At 40.1% G+C, this 18306-nt stretch overlaps 1 protein-coding gene across 1 annotated transcript in view; it reads right to left on the bottom strand.

Annotated features, from left to right (window-relative positions):
• trpc5a (transient receptor potential cation channel, subfamily C, member 5a) overlaps positions 1 to 18306 on the bottom strand; it is a 197356-nt gene that overhangs the window by 36284 nt on the left and 142766 nt on the right. Inside the window, exons 9-11 of the mRNA XM_085263211.1 lie at positions 12834 to 12971; positions 9484 to 9682; positions 2874 to 3013 (exon numbers count right to left, since the gene is read on the bottom strand). Of these exons, the coding sequence (XP_085119337.1) occupies positions 2874 to 3013; positions 9484 to 9682; positions 12834 to 12971 (477 nt within the window). The remainder of the gene's footprint in view (positions 1 to 2873; positions 3014 to 9483; positions 9683 to 12833; positions 12972 to 18306) is intronic.

Below are 18306 nucleotides of genomic sequence, written 5' to 3'. Positions count from 1 at the left end.
TGCTGTATTTACAGAGGGGCACCTTTTCATGACGAAGTTGTTATCGATTTCTTCAGATTTTAGGTGCAACTCCTTTCACAAGAACACACTACTGCCACAAACAGAATCCAAATTTCTGATAAACACCCCGTCTTTCAGAAGACAGTCCCATGAATCATTTTGTGAAGACCACACGCATGTTATACAGACAAAAAAGACTAGAGTGACTCTGATATCACACAGCAGTGCAGGTATCCAAAATGTAGGAGCATTCCTTGAAAGATAAACACGCTTTAATCCCCAGGAGCTCCCTCAAGCTCTCAGCTGAGCCTTTAAATCTCAACACAGTTCACAGTCGAGGTCCTGTGTTTCTCTTTTTGCTGTTCCTAAGTCCACATTTTCCTCTGCCCCCAGCTTTCCGCTCAATCCTTCTTCGTGCCACGTGCTTGCACATCTTCCCCGTCTCCTGCCATTTCTCTTCTACTTTCACTGTTAATCCTTCTCTATCCTAAGCTCTCTCTTCAAGCCTTTATTCCCTAAAACCGTGATAAATAACCATTCATTACCCTCTTTCTCCCCCACTCCTCCATTCTCTGTTAGTGTTACCGTTTCTTGCTTCACTCATTTCTGTGACTGCTTCCATCCCATTTGCACAAACCTTCTGCACATCTCTCCCTCTCTCCCGGTTGTCTCATGCTTGGCTTCCACCTCATTATAAATTCAGCCATTAGAGTTCCACAGGACTTGTGTCTCGTTAACTCTGCCTCGATTAGCATTCACCGTCCTCTCAAACACACACACACATACATGAAAAACACGGGCCAACCAGAAACAGAAGCATGCACACAGTTGCACTCTCATTAATTTATGGACTCTCTTACACCATCTCTCAGATGTGCTTGCTCTGTGTGTCTGTGCATCTGTGTGTGTGTGTGTGTGTGTGTGTGTGTGTGTGTGTGTGTGTGTGTGTGTGTGTGTGTGTGTGTGTCAAATCTTGTGACTCAGGAGGATTTTAAATGTTGATGAATATTTAAAGGAAAAATGAAAAAAAAAAAAGACAGAAAACTAAAATATAATGTGCCTGCAGCTGCCTCTCCCTTTGTGTGGGCATTCATTGTGTATGACCGTGTGGATGTTTATTCTTGCATGAATGCAAGGTTACATGCAGATGCAATGTGCACAACTGTGTGTGTGTGTGTGTGTGTGTGTGTGTGTGTGTGTGTGTGTGTGTGTGTGTGTGTGTGTGTGTGTAGGACCTGTGTAGGAGGGCCACCCGCCGCCATCAGTGACTCACAGCTGCTGCAGATGGCCCAGCCGTCTGGCGTGTGTGTGTGTGTGTGTGTGTGTGATTACACTATTTGCTCTTAATAAAAGATAAATTGTATATGCATGCAGAGTGCGCAGCTAAACAAGGTATCATTAAAGCTAAAAGCTGAGCTGTGAAAGAAAATCACTGAGGCCATTAAAGTGAAACTGTGAAATATGTAATATGTGCGACCCTCGAAGATGAACAGCGACAAAGGCAGGCTCGTGTTTTTAGGTCAAAGGAGTTGCACTTCACAAAGGGCGTGGTTCAAATTCTTTTTATGGTGACGAATAAAAGGAAAAAAAAAAACCAGTGGCTGGCTGGATGCTACGTTTTGTCTCAATTTGACATCCGTGTCTATATATTGGTTTTACTGTATATACATCCATATCTATCTAAATCTCATGTGCTCTCAGCAGTAAAATCGAAACATTTTTAAACAGCAGTTTTGCCAATACATTTTTCCAGAGAAGTTTTTTATTTTCATTTTTATATTTTATTATTTTCTCATGACACATTTGCACAGCCGATTTGTCTTTTAAATGCCTCTGTTGGCACATTCATGCTTTTCCTTGATAAGTTGCCTCAGCCAGCCGTTGGTGGAATCATCAGCAGGACCCATGTACATGTTCACGAGGTGCAAACATGTAACCCACTCTTGAAATCGCTCCCCTATGGTGCCCCATATATGTGTCGGGCTGTGCTCTCGCCATGGTCTCTCTTATGGTCAGTTAATGTTAACATGTCCTATTGTGCATCTGCAAACTGTCATTTCTACTATTTGAGTGAATGTATGGGACACTGCAGCGGGAAATGGTTATTGCATGACCAAAGCCATAAAAAAAGAAATGCTTTTATGCAAAGGGGTTTTAATAGAATAAATCTTATCCGTTTCTTTGTCTCCAAATTCTTCCTACAACATCAAGAGTTGAGCAACCAAGCTTTACAAACAGGTAGATTTTAAGCTCCTGAAACTTCTTTCCATTATCAGACCTACACCGTTATATAAAAGCATTATAGGCATAACATAACCGCAACTTCTACATTTTATCCACAATACTTAAATTATGAATGATATACACCATCTAGCTGTCACCTAGCTAAAAAGGACCTTTTTCTTTACGCACTGTGGACTGTGGGGAGTTAGGAGGTTACGTTAAAGCCTTGGCGTCTTTTCTGCTGGTGGAGATCATGGCTAGCATTTCAATGCAAGGATTTCCCATCACCACATTACTTACTCTCGCCTTCTATGAGTGTATTTAATGCTATGTCTGAGCACTGTAGTGCTGCGACACTGCTAGCAGTAAAATCTCCACATTCGGATTGTTTAACAGTCATCTTTCTTCTTCCACACAATGCAAACAAAAGCGTTTAACAGACATTTGAGCTTTGCCTGTTTCCTGCTGTTCCATGAATGCATCATTACACAATCAGCATGTTACTCAGTATCATTTTAGTTTCATCTCCCAGCAAGAACATTAAGCACTGATTACCTCATAAACTGACTGACACTTTATATCTTTCACTGTGCCCATCATCCTCCTTCCTCTCATCCTCCTCTCTTTCTAATACACACATTCAACTTTACCTTCACATAGGCCACTATCTTCAGAGATATGGTGGCCAGATAGAGGGAGTTCATGGCGAAGTCCATCAGATTCCACCAGTCATGGATGTACTCTGTGAATCCCCCGTCCCACATCTCCTTAATCTCTGCCCAGATGAAGCCTAAAACACACATGCACAGTGTACACAGAGCTGGTTATTTACATGCACACACACAGTTGTGTCTATATGATCATTTAATGTCATCCATCAGTGGTTTTTGTTTGCCTCATTTCTGCAGTATGACAAAAGTTCTGCTGAATATTCCCCTTTGTCAGCGGCCTTGGAGCAGTAAGCAGAGAGCCATCATATTTGTTCTGTATGACTGGCTTTAGATAAAGTAAATAATGCACAAGTCATTTTCTATTTAATACTCTCTCCCTGGAATATCTGGCTCTTGGTTAACCTGGATCCCAAGTTTTCACGTATCAGTTTGCCTCTGCGGCACGGTGGGTCAGTGGTTTGGTGTGTTCCAGGAAATGTGACGCCAGAGGAGCTTCCAGTTGGTTCTTCCCAATTAGTTCCGAATTAGACTGGCCGTTACTACCGCCTAGTAATGTTTAAAAGACAGAGCTGGCGTGTGGTTCATTATCACTGCGGCCATTTAGAGAGATGCTGCAGAACTGCAAATGGAGAATGAAAACTAAGCAACGGTTATTTCCTCAGTCAATCTTCTGGGAGTTTTAGGGGTTTTTACAACATCTACGACTCTCTTCCTCTTTCATTGCTCACTGCGTTCTTCTTATCTGTGAACACAAACTCTGTCCTAGCAACAAATCCAAACATAGTTATTATTCTCAGAAACAACAAACAATATTTCCAGAGTGGTCATAGTCATTTAGTGGTGTGAAACAGATCCAACACAATGGATTCTTGGCTCTTGGTTTTGTCGTAAAGCAAAGTGAGGATGATGTTCAAGTATTATGTTATATGTCAAGTGTAGTGTAGAATGACCACAGATCCCATGATAAGATTTACATTTACTGGAGCAGAGCGAGTATCCTGATTACCAATATTGTGTTGCTATGAACTGCAATCAGGGTTTGTGAGTATTCTGTAAAATAAACAAATAAAACAAGCTGACTTTACAGTATTGTTGTATCTTAATTATCATTTAGTCACATCTGGACACTCCAAATGTCATTACTATACAAAATAAAGTAATGAGCATAAAAAGCAGAAGGGTTATATTTTTATGCGATTCAAATGTTTACATTATTTTACATTTACATTATAAACAGGAAACATCTACAAAATTACTCTATTAAGCCCCAAATTAAGAACTGACATTCAATTCATTTTTTAATCATTTCTAATGGAAGAAGTTTAATTATTCTGAAGGTAATAAAAAGTGTTTTAAATAACCTCATAAATGCAGCCCTGTAACATATTTGGGGACAGGAGACAGAATCATTTAATCCCCCCCGCCAATTTTGCTGTACACGTACAATGACAATAAAGGGCTACTCTCTTCTATTCTATTCTGTTCTGTTCTTACAGCATTACATAGGTGAAATAAGTTAGAGCAAAATGAACAAATGGACCTGCTGTGAATACTGACAGCTGATCAGTCATATTTTGGAGACTTTTCAAGCGTTCCCTCTTAAAAGTAAAATTTAAATATAAATCAACTCCAACACATTTTAATTTCTGAAATACTTCTACAGATTTTTGCAATTCCATGCAAACAGTTTTAAACGAATGCAGTGATCGATTCAGAGATATCCAATAACACAAGAACTGTTATATAAATGTATACAGTCCACCTTTAATATAGCTTTTGTCTCTCCCATAAATAACATTCTGGTAGAGCGTACCTTACCATACTTTGGTTTTTGACAGCAAGAAAATGTTATTGCTGCTTATATTTCATTTAATCTAAAGTTTATTCCAGACGAAGGAGATTTTGAAAATAATTTTTGAGCTACCTGTTGCTCATCTTTCAGTCCCAAGTCTTCCAAATCTTGTTATTTAATTTTACTTTAAAAATTATGTTACTTTAGCTTTATTTGTTTTTTAATTTAAAAATTAACATTTTAATGGAGTCATAATGTTCCAGAAAAACAAATATATTAGAAATCACCTAAAATAATGAAAATTAAAAACCACTGTGCTACAGAAAAACATGGAAGTAGTATTGTGTTGTACCTAATCTGAACTTAAATAAATGCATGCACATGTTTTTTAACATTAGACAGATACATAGACGAGTATTGCCACAGACTGCAAGAATGACAGACATGCTGAACTTTATTTTGAATTCTGGGGAGAAAACATTTAACCCTTTAAGACCTACCATAGAACCAAGTCCGCCAGAGCATTATATTTTTACATGCTGTGGAGCCATTTTTGGGAGCATTTCAAGTTGCTATACATCAATACAACTGTTATAGCCCAAATTTTAATAATATGTCTGCATTAAGTGCATAGTAATTACATAAATTGCAAGAAAGTGCAATAAACTACAAAAAAATTTAAAATCTTTTTTTTTTAACATATATTTGTAGTTAGAGAAATTTAAGAGGCTTATCCCTCAAAACTGTAAATACAAAAAAGTTGCACAAAATAGTTTCCCACCACAGGAAATTTAATTTGAGTGTCTTCATAGTTTTATTTTTTAAATACACCAATTTTTATACACTGCAGGAAAAACGAAAATAAATATTATAATGCAAATTTGCAAAAAAGCAGCATATGCATCAAAATAAACTATTTCCAGCAGTGCAATATGAGTCCTAAGCATCCCAGAAACGACACAGAAAGTCATAAAGTCAAACATAACTTTTAAAAACAACAGTATAGGCTCAAAAAACTACATTTCCGCGAAAATGACGTCACTTCCGGTTTCAGACAGGTAATGGCAGACGTGCGATAGTTCGCGCTGACGTTGGAAGTGTTATGAACAGCTGATCGGATCGGCAAAGCTGTTTCTGGAATATTATGTTTTTGTTGCTGCAAGTGCTTTTTATGCAGTTTTTGCAAAGCTATATGTGGAAGGGAACTGTGACCGAGGACAAGCTGATGGCATAAGATGTAAGTACGACTCCTCTGATTTCATATGCAAAAAAAATTATTGCGCTAGCTTACATGGTTGCAGTTCTACAAGGATTTAAAAGTAGTTGCGCAAAACGGAGCGTGCCCGCTCTGACCGGTTTTGAAGGGTTAAGCTCTTTTGCAACTATGCCACAGTGATTCTTTGGTATTTAGTGCAGCTCTCATCTGAAATAACTACAAAAGGAAGCAACAGAAGGAAATGTTCCAGTTTTTACCATCAACATGACAACCAGTTAATGGTAAATCATGTTTCTTTTTGTCAAACATGTTTTGTAGCCGAGACTTTAAAAATGAGAAGAAAACAAGCGGAAGAGACGATGGAAGAGAGCAGATGGTTTTGTATTTTTCCAAGTGATTATGGACTGCATTTGGAAATGATTGGTGTCAGCTCTGAGAGAGAAGATGGAGATGTAATCACTCATTTCACACCCACCCACCTACCCACTCTCTCTCTCTCTCTCACACACACACACACACACACACACACACACACAAAACCAACTCCTCCACAGGCTTGAAAGCAGCCGACCACGCACCCCCACATCCACGCACTTTTACAGACACACTCCGGGGCCTCTTGATGATTAGCAATCAAACAGAAAAAATGAAGCAGATAAGTTTGACTTTATTAATTTAAATCTGGTTGTTTTTTTACTGTCTGGAGGAGAAAGTCCGGCTTCTTGCCGGGCAGTGACTCATTCAAGACTTTAAATGTGAAGTTCGTCGTTAGAGCTCAGCTTAGAATAGTTGATATGAGTCACTTATTAAAGACATATGAAGGAAAAAAGTGTGACATATTTCGTTTGTCTGTGCAAAATGTTTGTAAGCGCTGTTTAAATTTAGAGAAAATATACTTTCAATAACAGCTGAAAAACACTCACAAAACTAGTAGTTTCCTGTTGACGTCGGTTGTTTTGAACAGTCAAATGTTACTCCACTGACCCTCTCCATGCACCATTTCCTGAGCCAAGTCCCAAAGTCCCCTAACTGTCAGTCTGTAGTTGGCAACTTTTGAAACAGATTCCCATAAATCTTCCTCCAGCCTTGTTGTTCCCTCTATACTGATGTTTTAAAAGGTTACCCAGCCCATTTCTGTAACACCGTCAAACTCATGACAGCTGAAAAAAAACCCGATTCAAACTGAAGCAGCAGAGCCTGGAATCTTTTTTTATATAACTTCCAGTTCAGCTTCATCAGAGCCCGCTTTCCACATTACAGACAATAGCAGTGCAGGCATGAGCGTTTTTGGACATCGCCTAACAGAGTTGTTGAATCCGATGCAGTTGGACCGGACACTGAATGGTCCTTAATCTCAGCATCATAGCTGGCAGTTCCAACCCAATCATGCATTTCAGACAAGGTCAAAAAATGTTTAGTGTTTTATGCATGTTTGTTAGAATCATTATAATCTTTGTTTTGTGACTGTCAAGACTTGGGAGAGCAATTTTGTAAAAAAAAAAAAATCAAAACAAAAACAAACAAATAAACACAGGGTTAATTTTAGGGTAAAGGTCAGTGAAATGAGACTCTTTGAAGGACGGCTTAGTACAGCTTCAAATGAACTCCAGGGTGGTTTAATCTATGGTGTGAATGTAGACTTGTAGTCAAGACCGCCTAAACCAGGACCAAGACAATACCAAGACCAGAGGGTATAGAGACATCCAACTCTATATGAATGCGATCTGACCTTGATCCGAACCAGCTACTAGCAGTACGTTATAAGTTCCAGATAAACAAAAATTTCTCATAGCCATGTATGCTTAGTATTCTGGGGTGCGGCAAGATACTATAGATGTGCAAAAGTATGTACATGACTAGCAAATAGCTGTGAAATGAATGTAAATTCTCCAATAGTCCAGAACACAGCAATTTCTTCATGTTTTTCCTTTTGATGGTCCCAGTAAGTAGACTGGACATTCTCACGTGGTTTGAAGTGACGCATTTTGTTTCACTTGGAGTCCACTTGGATTTTTCTCAGTGTGGAAAGAACCCAAATCTAAGGAAGAACCTAAAAGTTTGAAAACTCAACAATTGATTTGGACCTTCGAACTGTAAGTGTGAAAACGGGCTTAGACCTCACTAGGTTTCCTTGCCAGTTTCCTGGTAAAACGTGTGTCGACATGAGAGCATAATCTCTGAGGAATTCATAACAAGGAGGCATTTGCCCTGTGTCCTCCCCCCTGCATGCCTTGCCCAGTCAACACCCCTGGCTAAACCCAGCTGAGGACTTCTAACAGTGTCAACACACCTATCATTGTGAGAAAGTCCAAGTGGAACTGAATTCATGTGTGAAAATGACTAATTTACCGTGACGCTTTTGCCTGAGATGCTGCTAGTTTTGCTGAGAGCAGAGCCTGCAGCAGTGGTGGAGGGGGCTCCACCGGTGTGGTGAGCCTGCGTCACAACACCACGCTGTCAAACTGATTTCAAATTTCAAAACTGTCAGACACTTGAGGACATTTATCAGGTCTCTCATTTCCCTGGGGTGGCGCAAGTCTTTCTTCACAGTCTAATTCATAAATGGAATACATTCAACTTTCTACCTCTAGATTTTACAGATTTTATGAAAATTCTTGGAACTGTATTAAAAATAAAAACAAAAAACATGTACACATGTATTCATAGCTTTTTTTTAGTATAATGATGCTACGAGGTTAACACCTATTTTCTGTTTCTTCCATAATTCTTTGCAGAACCTTTTAAGCTCCATCAGGTTGATAGGGACGCATTGCCCAAGGAACAGCCAAGTAACAAACAGGAAGCTAAAAAAAAGTCTTTCTGTAAATAACGCAGGGCTGGCCAACTCCAGGCCTTGATGGATGGTGTCCTGCAGGTTTTAGACGTGTCCTTGATCCAACACAGCTGAATCAAATGACTAAATGACCTCCTCAACACGTCCTGAAGTTCTCCAGATTCAGGTGTGTTGACCCAGGGGGATATCTAAAACCTGCAGGACACCGGCCCTCGAGGCCTGGAGTTGCCCACCCCTGAAATAAAGCTAAGCTGAGGTGAAAACATCACCATTTACCAGGATAAATGCAAAGTTGCTTTTTGAAAAAAAACCCTTTACCATGCTGAAACTCATTGACTGTGTCACAGAACTATTTTATTACATGAAAACATGTCTTCAAAGTGTGATTTGAAGTGGCTGATGGCACACATTTCTCACAACACACAAAAAAAGCAGAATAAACAAAAAAAAAAAGAGTTACTGTCCCCGTCTGTAAAGTCTTTAAGTCCAGTAGAGAAGAACAACAAAGGCTCTAAAAGCTGGATTTAAACTTTGTTCTTGCCTTCGGCAGAACTTGGTTTTGTAGGCAGACAGAAGACATCTGTCGGATCATGAAAATCTTTGTAAAGATGCAAACCCCTGTTGGATACCAGCCAGTGTAAGGGATGCTATGTGACTGAATTACAGAGAAACTTCCAACAGATCTGAGGTCAGAGCTGCAGAAAGGCCAGCCACAAACAGAGCAGATCATTTCAGCAGGTACAGAGTTTTTAAGCACAATCCTCCGAGGAATACTCTGAAAACTTACCCAGCACCCACGGCAGAATCATCCACTCCACAATGGTGGGTGGGGGTCCCTGCATGTGCAGGTTGGTGCGGGCGATGTGCTGCGAGGCCAGCAGCAGTAAGAAGAGAAAGGTCAGGTAGGATGCCGTGTGACAGATGAACTTGATGAAAGGCTTCTTAATGAAACTTCCCAGAGCACTCTTTGGAGCCAACAGGTAGATCTGAGGAGGATGGAGAGAGGGAGATGGACGGGGGGAGAATGGAAAAAGAAAGGATTTCAGTAAGAGCACAAAAGAAGAAGGAGAGGCAAGATAAGAGGGAGCCTGCTTTGTTATTAAATGAACTTTAATGACCAAAAAAATTAATTAAAATAAAATCAGCCGATGGAAGTGGCTTGAAGGCATAAAAACACAGGACTGAATGTCTGCAGAGACGTGACTCTCAAAGCATAGCAACACAAACAAGAAATTTGACATTATGTAACGATTAATGAGTACAAAAAACATCACCTCAGATGCTTGTTGATGCCTTAAACTGATTTTGTCCTCTCAAATATTGTTCTTTTCCCCTCAATTTCAGCTCAACAGGGAAGAAAAAGAAGAAGATGTATGTAAGTTGATAAATGTCCATGCTCAGCCACCGTCACCTCGTGTTTCATCTGTCAGCGCTGTTATTGTTATCGCTGGCGTTATTGCCGTTATGATGCTTGTTTACTTGCTCTGCTCGTCTACTTGCTGCTGGCAACCTCGGCACACTGAGTCACGCCAGTGAAGCTTTTTAACTCGAACTGAGTCGCACGTCGACAGACTCAGAAACAATAAGGCCGAAAGAGAGCGAGAGGGAGAGAGACGTGTGCTTAAATACACAATTAAAACATTAATAACTAACCCCACTGCGGCACCACTCTGATTATTGATATGTAAGCACTTTATGTTAATTATCTCACTCACATCAGCAAAAACATGCAGTGTAAATAACCTCAATTAAGACCAAATTACATGTCGGAGTCTTTGAAGACACCACAAAGGTCACAGTAATAAACGAGAGGAAAGAGGTGCAAATATTTTCCCCTTTTCTAATTATTCTTCCTTCTTAAGCTTTATAGAAAGACAGAAAAGTAAACTAACATTAAAAATGAGCTAACAGCATTCATCTAAGAAGGAGGAAAATTTTTAAGAAAGCCTGTAAGATGGCTCCGAACTTCCAGACCAATTATTGGGTTTAACAGAGTTATGTTGAAAATGTATCCCTGAAATGTGCTGCAAACAAATGTTTTACTTTTCTTTGGCTTTATGTGGGGAATCAGGAAACAAGAGCCAGTATGTAAGTTGACTTGTATTTTGGAAAACTGTGCCCTTTAACTGTCATGTGACTCTTCATTTTAGAACCGCCCATCATTCCTGCCAGGCTGTGAAAAGCAGCAGCACATGGCAGTGAAGGCAAGCACCAATTTTCTTTAGAAAACTGTCTTTGGCTCGTCAAAGTACAAATATCTAAAGCAATTAATTCTCCTGAAGATATCAAGTTTGTTTTTCCCTCTTGACTGACTTGTGGTTTTGTCCCTTTGCCTCAGATCTCCTCCTTGTTTGCATATCTATTGAGTTTCCTGCTGCTTCTTGAATGTGTCAATAAATCATTTAAAGTATTCCTGGAGTTCAGAGCAGTAACCCGGACGACCAAAGAGATATAATCTCTCCAGCGTATCCTGGTTCTATCTAGGGGCCTCCCAGAACATCTTCCCCAGGAGGCTTCCTAATCAGATGCCTGAACCACCTCAACTGGCTCCCTTAACGTGGAGGAGTAGCAGCCCAACTCTGAGTTCTCCCAAATAAAAATAAACTCTTCCCCCCTCCAGGAGGCATCAAAACCTGGAGAAATCTCATATCTGCTGCTGATCTTGTACTTCTTCCACCTTCGATTGCTGCATGGTTGACAAACCCCTGCTTCGGTCAGATAGACCCATGCAGCATGTTGGAGATTAGCCCACCTGGACCCTACAGAGTCATCAGGTGCTCATCAATTAAAGGCTCGCCAAGATCCATGACCCAGGAATGGAAATGAATGTGCAGTTTTGTACAGAATTTTGTTTATTTATTTTAAAATGGCCTGCATTTGTATAGCGCTTTACTCAGTCCCTAAGGACTCCAAAGCGCTTTACACTACATTCAGTCATTCACCCATTCACACACAGGTAATGGCAAGCTACGTTGTAGCCACAGCTGCCCTGGGGCGCACTGACAGAGGTGAGGCTGCCGGACACAGGCGCCACCGGGCCCTCTGACCACCACCAGCAGGCAGACATGGGGTTAGTATCTTGCCCAAGGATATTTGGCATGCAGCCAGGATGCAGCGTGGGATCGAACCACCGACCTTCTGATTAGTGGCTGACCTGCTCTGCCACCTGAGCTACAGCCACCCCATGTTTAGAGAAATGTTTCTCAATTTCTCTAAACTCAAAGGTTTTAAAGATGAACAAAAGCAGATCTTTATCTGCATCCCAGCATTAATGACTCAGCAAGTTAACACATTGGCTCATAAGTTGGCTGAAGTTCATCTGTGTGTATTTAGTTGGCTCATATTACTGCAGTACCAACAGCATAAATAGACATTTTTCTGAAACGAAATCCTTTAAAACATAAAATGACCAGATTAAATATATAACACAGTCCGTATGTCTGTGACATCTGTTAACTTCCAGGTCCTCTTCAAAACCTTATTTCTTATTTTCCATCGTCCTTCAGTCAGTAAACCGTAACTTTGGTCTAATTACTACCTGAAAACAGTTTGAAAAAGCAGCAGTTTGGTTGCAGCTCTTTGACTTTATTACCCTATATTTCTTCTTTTCCCCATGTCACTGATTTCTTGTCTTTCTCCTTTCTAGGGAAATGATCATTTTGTCAGTTCCTCTTCTCGTCTGTCTTTCCACTTCTCCTGCCATTTATCTCTCACCTTCTTCATTTATTTTCTCTAATTCCCTCTTCCTCCTTTGAACTTTCCTGAATCTCAATATTTCCATTTTTCTAAATTCCTTTCCAATCTAGATTTTCTTCTTCTCTTCCTGTCTTGCTTCTCGAAATCTCGATCCCCCATCTATTGTCATCTTTTTAGAAAGAAAGAAGGTGTACTTTATTGATCCCCGTGGGGAAATTCCTCTCTGCATTTTAACCCATTCACTCAGTGAAGCAGTGTGGAAGGACGGTACCTTGCTCAGGGGTACCTCAGGGTAGCTGTTCAGGGGAATCGAACCCCCGACCTTCCGATCACGGGGCCACCACTCTACCTACTGAGCTATCCCTGCCCATCCTTTACCCACTTTCTTCAAATCTATATACTCCATCCTCCTGCACCCTCCCATTATTCTTTTTTCCTTACCAATGAGAAGACCGGGAACAAGAGTCCGATGATAAAGCAGGTGACCAGTTTAACCGCCCAGTGTCGTCTCCTCCAACCCGGGAAGCCATCATACCACAGTGTGGCCAGCAGCTGCTGGCAGTTTGGCTGTGCCACAAACTGGAAAGAGAACAACAGGGAGAGGAAATGCAGTTTAGTATTTGTGAAAAAGCCCTGAAAAGCCCTTTTAAACGTAGTTCATTAATCATACAGAGGCTTTTTTTTTTTTTTGTGGGGGTGGGGGTGGGGGGGGGTTCACTTTAAAAAAATGTGATCACCCTGACTGCTTAATAAGTTCATGGAAACATTTGCCTCTGCCTGCTCAGTGGTGTTTATTTTGATGCTGATGCCATTACCAAATTATCTCCTCCTTCTTCACTTCATTCATTTTTTCTTAACTCCAGGAGGCTGCGGCCCTTTCATCTTTTCTCCCTCTTCTATCATACCATCTATATGTAATTAAATCATTTTGTTATTCACAGTCACACATTCCCGATAGAGTAAAACACGAGTGGCTCTTAGCGTGTCCTTTATTAGTAGTAGTCGGATATCAGAGTGAACTGTCATCTTGTTAAGGTCCATTTCCATCTCGACTGTGACATTGACTCCTCTGACTGATTTCTACTGGGATTGGGATTTGATTTCCCCTAACCAATCACAAAAGAACAAGGTATCCACCTGAAGCTAATGTGATTAAACTCGACACTGCTGCACAGCAATGCAAACATACAGTTTTTTCCCCAGGGATTTAGAAGCAAAGAACAAAGTACAGTAAAAAGAAAAATAGGTCTTCAAACGAGGTTGCTGGTAAACACGTAGGAGATAACCTTTGCAGATAATTTTCCAGGGTTTTTAGAATCCTTATCTTGTTGTATCCACTGGTGCATCAGTGGATTAAGCCAGGCACAGGAATTAATTAATAACTGAAACCTTTTAAGACTTAATACCGGACAGTTAAGGACACTCAAACAGACCAGACTCACGTCTTTGACAGCCAGAGAGCAGAAAAAAAAATCAGAACAACTGAGTCATTCAGCTACACAACATACATTCATACAGACGTGGCAGAAGCTCAAACTTAGGCATATAGACATAGCCAAGAAGTTTAAACTGAGAATCAGAACGAAGAAGAAAAGTTATTCTGAATGCACAACATGTCAAACCTTGAGGCAAATGTACTGCAGCAGGAGAAGACCACACCGGGCATCACAGCTAAAATAGGAAAAGGAGGGTACAGTTCATCCAGGCTCAACAAAAATGGACAATAAGAGTTTGGAAAACGTTCTCTGGTCTGATGAGTCTCGATTTCTGCTGCGACATTCAGGTAGTAGGATCACAATTTTGTATAAACAACATGATAGCGTGGATCAATCCTGCTTTGTCTGAACACCATTATACCACCAGGGTGCTGCATGTGGTGTCGTGGCGTTGGGGATGTTTTCTTGGCACAACTGGATTTTTTTGTAACTACCACACCCTACCCCAGTTGTTGCTGCCCATGTCCATCCCTTTGCTACCACAGTGTATGCATCCACTGATGGTTTCTTCCAGCAGGATAGCACACCATGTCACAAAGCTCAAATAATCTCAAACCGGTTTCTTGAACATGACACAGAGCCTTGTAGAAGCCTTCTTCAAAAAAGTCCTGTTACATTCAAAAGTAAAAGCCCCAGCTACTTTTTAAGGAATAAACACACACACACACACACACACACACACACACACACACACACACACACACACACACACACACACACACAAAGAAACTAGTCCTAATGGCTTTTTAGCAGCAGGAATCCCAGCAAGGACTGTTCTTTTCTGCCTAACTACAGTGCATCACAAGATCAGCACCAGGGACAGCTCTTTCCACACTCTATACTACAGGATGCTGAAATGTTTGAAGCAAAGCTGGTAAAAATTCAGACAGTCTCATAAAAAGAGCTTATGTTAAGTTATAGACAGTGCATATACAATGCGCCAGGATCAATTATCTCCAAGCCCACACTTACAGAAAAAAACACAAGGAAGTGAAGAAATCTGCAGTTATCACCAAATGTTCAGCCGTCAAAAGTTGCAGAAGATAATTTTTGACTGACAGTTTCAGGTGTCATCCTGTTTTTGTTTTTTTTTTCCTGTTCTTGTTTTCCAGTTTTCCTCTTCAATCTATTAGCTAAATGTTTGGTTCATAACAGTTTCCCGTCCTTGTGTGAAGGTGGATGTGCCAAATTGAGCTGGATGTTTATTTAGCTCATTTATCTAAAAGGATGTTTGTTTAAAGGAGAAAAACATTGTTAACATTCTCTTATACAGATACAAAGACACACAGACATGACTCGAGGTGATTGATAACCTTCAGTCTCTGAAGCCTTTTCAGAGTATGAGAGTAATTTACAGTCCTGGGATTTTTACCAAGATTAAAACTAATCACCGAAAAGCAGAAATGAGAAGGGAGGAAGTAAATAAATTGAAAGGTACTGAATGAAGAAAGGAAGAAAATGAAAGATGGGCCTGGCAAGAACAAGGAAGCAGAGGAAGAGAGAAGAAAAGAAAAAGGGGGACACAATGGGAGAAAGAAAATAAGAGGAAAAGTCAGACAGGAAGGAAAGAGGAATGGTTCTTGGTGACTCAGAGGGCACCTGAAGGTCTGATGGGGACAAACAGCCTTTGGCGTAATGCCAACAGTATTAGCGGTTGAACTGTAATGAGATGTAAATGGAAAAAACAGAGGAGCTACAAACCTGTCAGGGCTGAAAGTAACCTTTGGTTTGTCATAAAAGCTCACAGAGGAAGATAAAGCCTCCCCAGATTTACCCGTATGATGCTTGCTGTGGAGCATTTCTAAGTGTAAAGATTACACATGATTCCTTTGTCAGGACTCATGTCACCATTTTAATGGAAACAAAAAGGTTCACATTGTTTGCAGGGTTAGTGTATGTCGACAAGCAGCAGCAATTGCTACATGTTTTTTACATTGTTGAATTATTGTTTAAATCACCAAGATAAATACTACATATTAATGCTATGGAGCATAACAGTATGCAAAGTTCTGACTAACTGTATGGATTTCAGCTTATTGACTGTTGCTGTGATTTGGACCTATTTAGATAAAGCTTTAAATGTGATGTACAACACAAATAAGAATAGGAAGATTTTCTGATTTTTCCTTTTTCCACCAACTTAGCATGTTTTGTTTTCTTCCACCCCTCAATTTCTTTCACCTCTTTGTTAAATCAGTTGTCTTTGCTACATCCCATTCTCAGTGTTTTCTTTTTCTTCTCTGTTCTACATCACTGAGCTTCTTTTCGTTGTCATCTTGTGTATTTTCTTTTTCATTATATGACCCCCAATCCTTTTTACTTCTCCCCTTCTATACATTGCATCTCTTCTCAACTGATTCTCCACCTCCTCTGAGTTTGGTCTCCACTCCCGTCCTTCTCACTTTGTATTTGCTCGCTTGTCTTTCTTTTCTGCTCAGTCGCATTTCTTCTCCTCACCCCTTCTTCCTTACCCTATCCTCCCCTCAGTTCCAGCATGGTGTCCTGTTTCCATGGCAGCAGTATGCTAATGAGCTAGTTGATCTTTTGGCTTCACTAAACTACAGCAGTCTGCTCCTTTCTCTTCTTTCCTGTTTTGCTGTTGATAAATATGCTTGTCATGGTTTACTGTTGACACAAAAACACTTGCTGACGTAACAGCACCATTTGAGATGGCCTCTAGACCAATCAGAAAGTCAGAGCAGATCAGGAAGGAGAAACCTAAGAAGCAAACAGATCTCAGGCATAACTCTGTTTTTGGGATATATAGAACAACGTGAGACATCACTGAAATAACTTATAAACTCACAATGAATCAGAATAAATTACACAACACTCTGGAAAAGCTGGGGTGGTGGGTGGTATAATTTCATCATCAGCGATCAGTCAGCCAGTAGCATGAAGATGATAGAAATACATTGTCTGGATCCAGGCAGTGAATGGTAAATGACTGTGGTGGGCGATGACTCGGGTCAGCTGAACTGGGGACACAAATGACATCATTTTCCGGTCTGAACCTACATTAGGTTAAGAGATCTACATTTTACTTGCATCAACATTGAGACATGGATGAGTGGCAAATTCCAGACAGTCAAACTCCTACTGAAGTGGAACAAATGAGAATAGTGGCAATTTATGCCCTGATGATCAGTTTATTCTATTCTATTTAGCAATATTCCCACAGATATTCTCTTTTGATATATTATTCTTTTTTATCTTTAGAAAAAAAAAAGGTGGCTAGGTTGATTTAAAAAACATGCAGCAGCATCATTCATCATTTTCAATATATCTTTAACATGTCGTCATGATAGGAATCTTTTTTACTTCCTAACGATCTCTTTTCTTTTTGAATGAAGAATAAAATGGTTAAAATACATGGTTACCTAAAATTGATTGTAATTTGGCCAAATTGCACTAGCAGAAGGGTGTTAATAAAGTAAGAATTAAATGGTCATGTTATATAACTTATAACATGTGGTGGTACCACTATAAAGCTTAGCTGTCGTGTGCTCTGGAATATATTGTTAGCTTAGTAACTTGTCAGACGCAGCAGCTGAGACACCTGCTCTGTATTAATATCAGGCCTCCAGCTTGATACATTTTCTTGAAATACTGACAAAAAAGGAAGCAGGCACCATCAGTTTTTTTAGTAATTTAGTATTGCCCCCAAAACCAGACTGTTAATATGGCCCAAATGTAACTGCCAGCTCTGGGACCCGTTTTTTTATTCCACTGTACAAGTTAATAATTTTCTAAATTTAACTGATCCAGAATCCAATTTGCAAAATAAACTATCACATATTACAAAATACGAGCAATGGACAACACAAACAGCTGATATATTCACCCGACTGCCAAAACCTATAGTATACATTTAAAATGAGCTCATGTTTAATGGCAAACAGCAACCACACACTTATCAGGTTTTGCTGTCTTGTACTGAAATTCCTTTTGTCTCACACTCTCCGTCTTTCATGCTAGCACTGGAAAAGTGTCACTGCGCCACCATGACAAATTTCCAGTCCAACTTAAATTGATTACCACGGTCTCTCTCCGGCAGCGCTTTGCCTCCTTCTCCCAGCAGGCTGGGTCAGTGGTGTGAAAACTGCAGAGGATAAAGTCTTAAACTTAATCTCAGTGTGCCTGCAGCAAAGAAACCACACTCTTTCATGCTAATCCAATAGCAGCTTTACATAACACACAGTACTTTTACTGGTCGGGGCAAGAGAGAGTTGTCTGAAAATGACTTTAAGGGATGTAAACATGGGGGGGTTTCCTGTAGAAATAATTTAGCGACCAATCCAGGGAAAAAAACCCAACAAAAAAAACAAAGCAAATCTAGCCAATGTAAAATTTCTAATTTTAAAACGCCACATCTTCAGTGTTTTGAGAAATATACAGATGTTTCCATGGTGAAATGT

Source organism: Mchenga conophoros, linkage group LG3, assembly GCF_057382185.1.
Source record: "Mchenga conophoros isolate Kocher_MC1m ecotype Shallow Benthic linkage group LG3, M_conophoros_male_GT1.1, whole genome shotgun sequence".
NCBI lineage: Eukaryota > Metazoa > Chordata > Actinopteri > Cichliformes > Cichlidae > Mchenga > Mchenga conophoros.
Note: the sequence above shows the minus strand (reverse complement) of the source record. Positions and strands in the feature narration are given on the sequence as shown.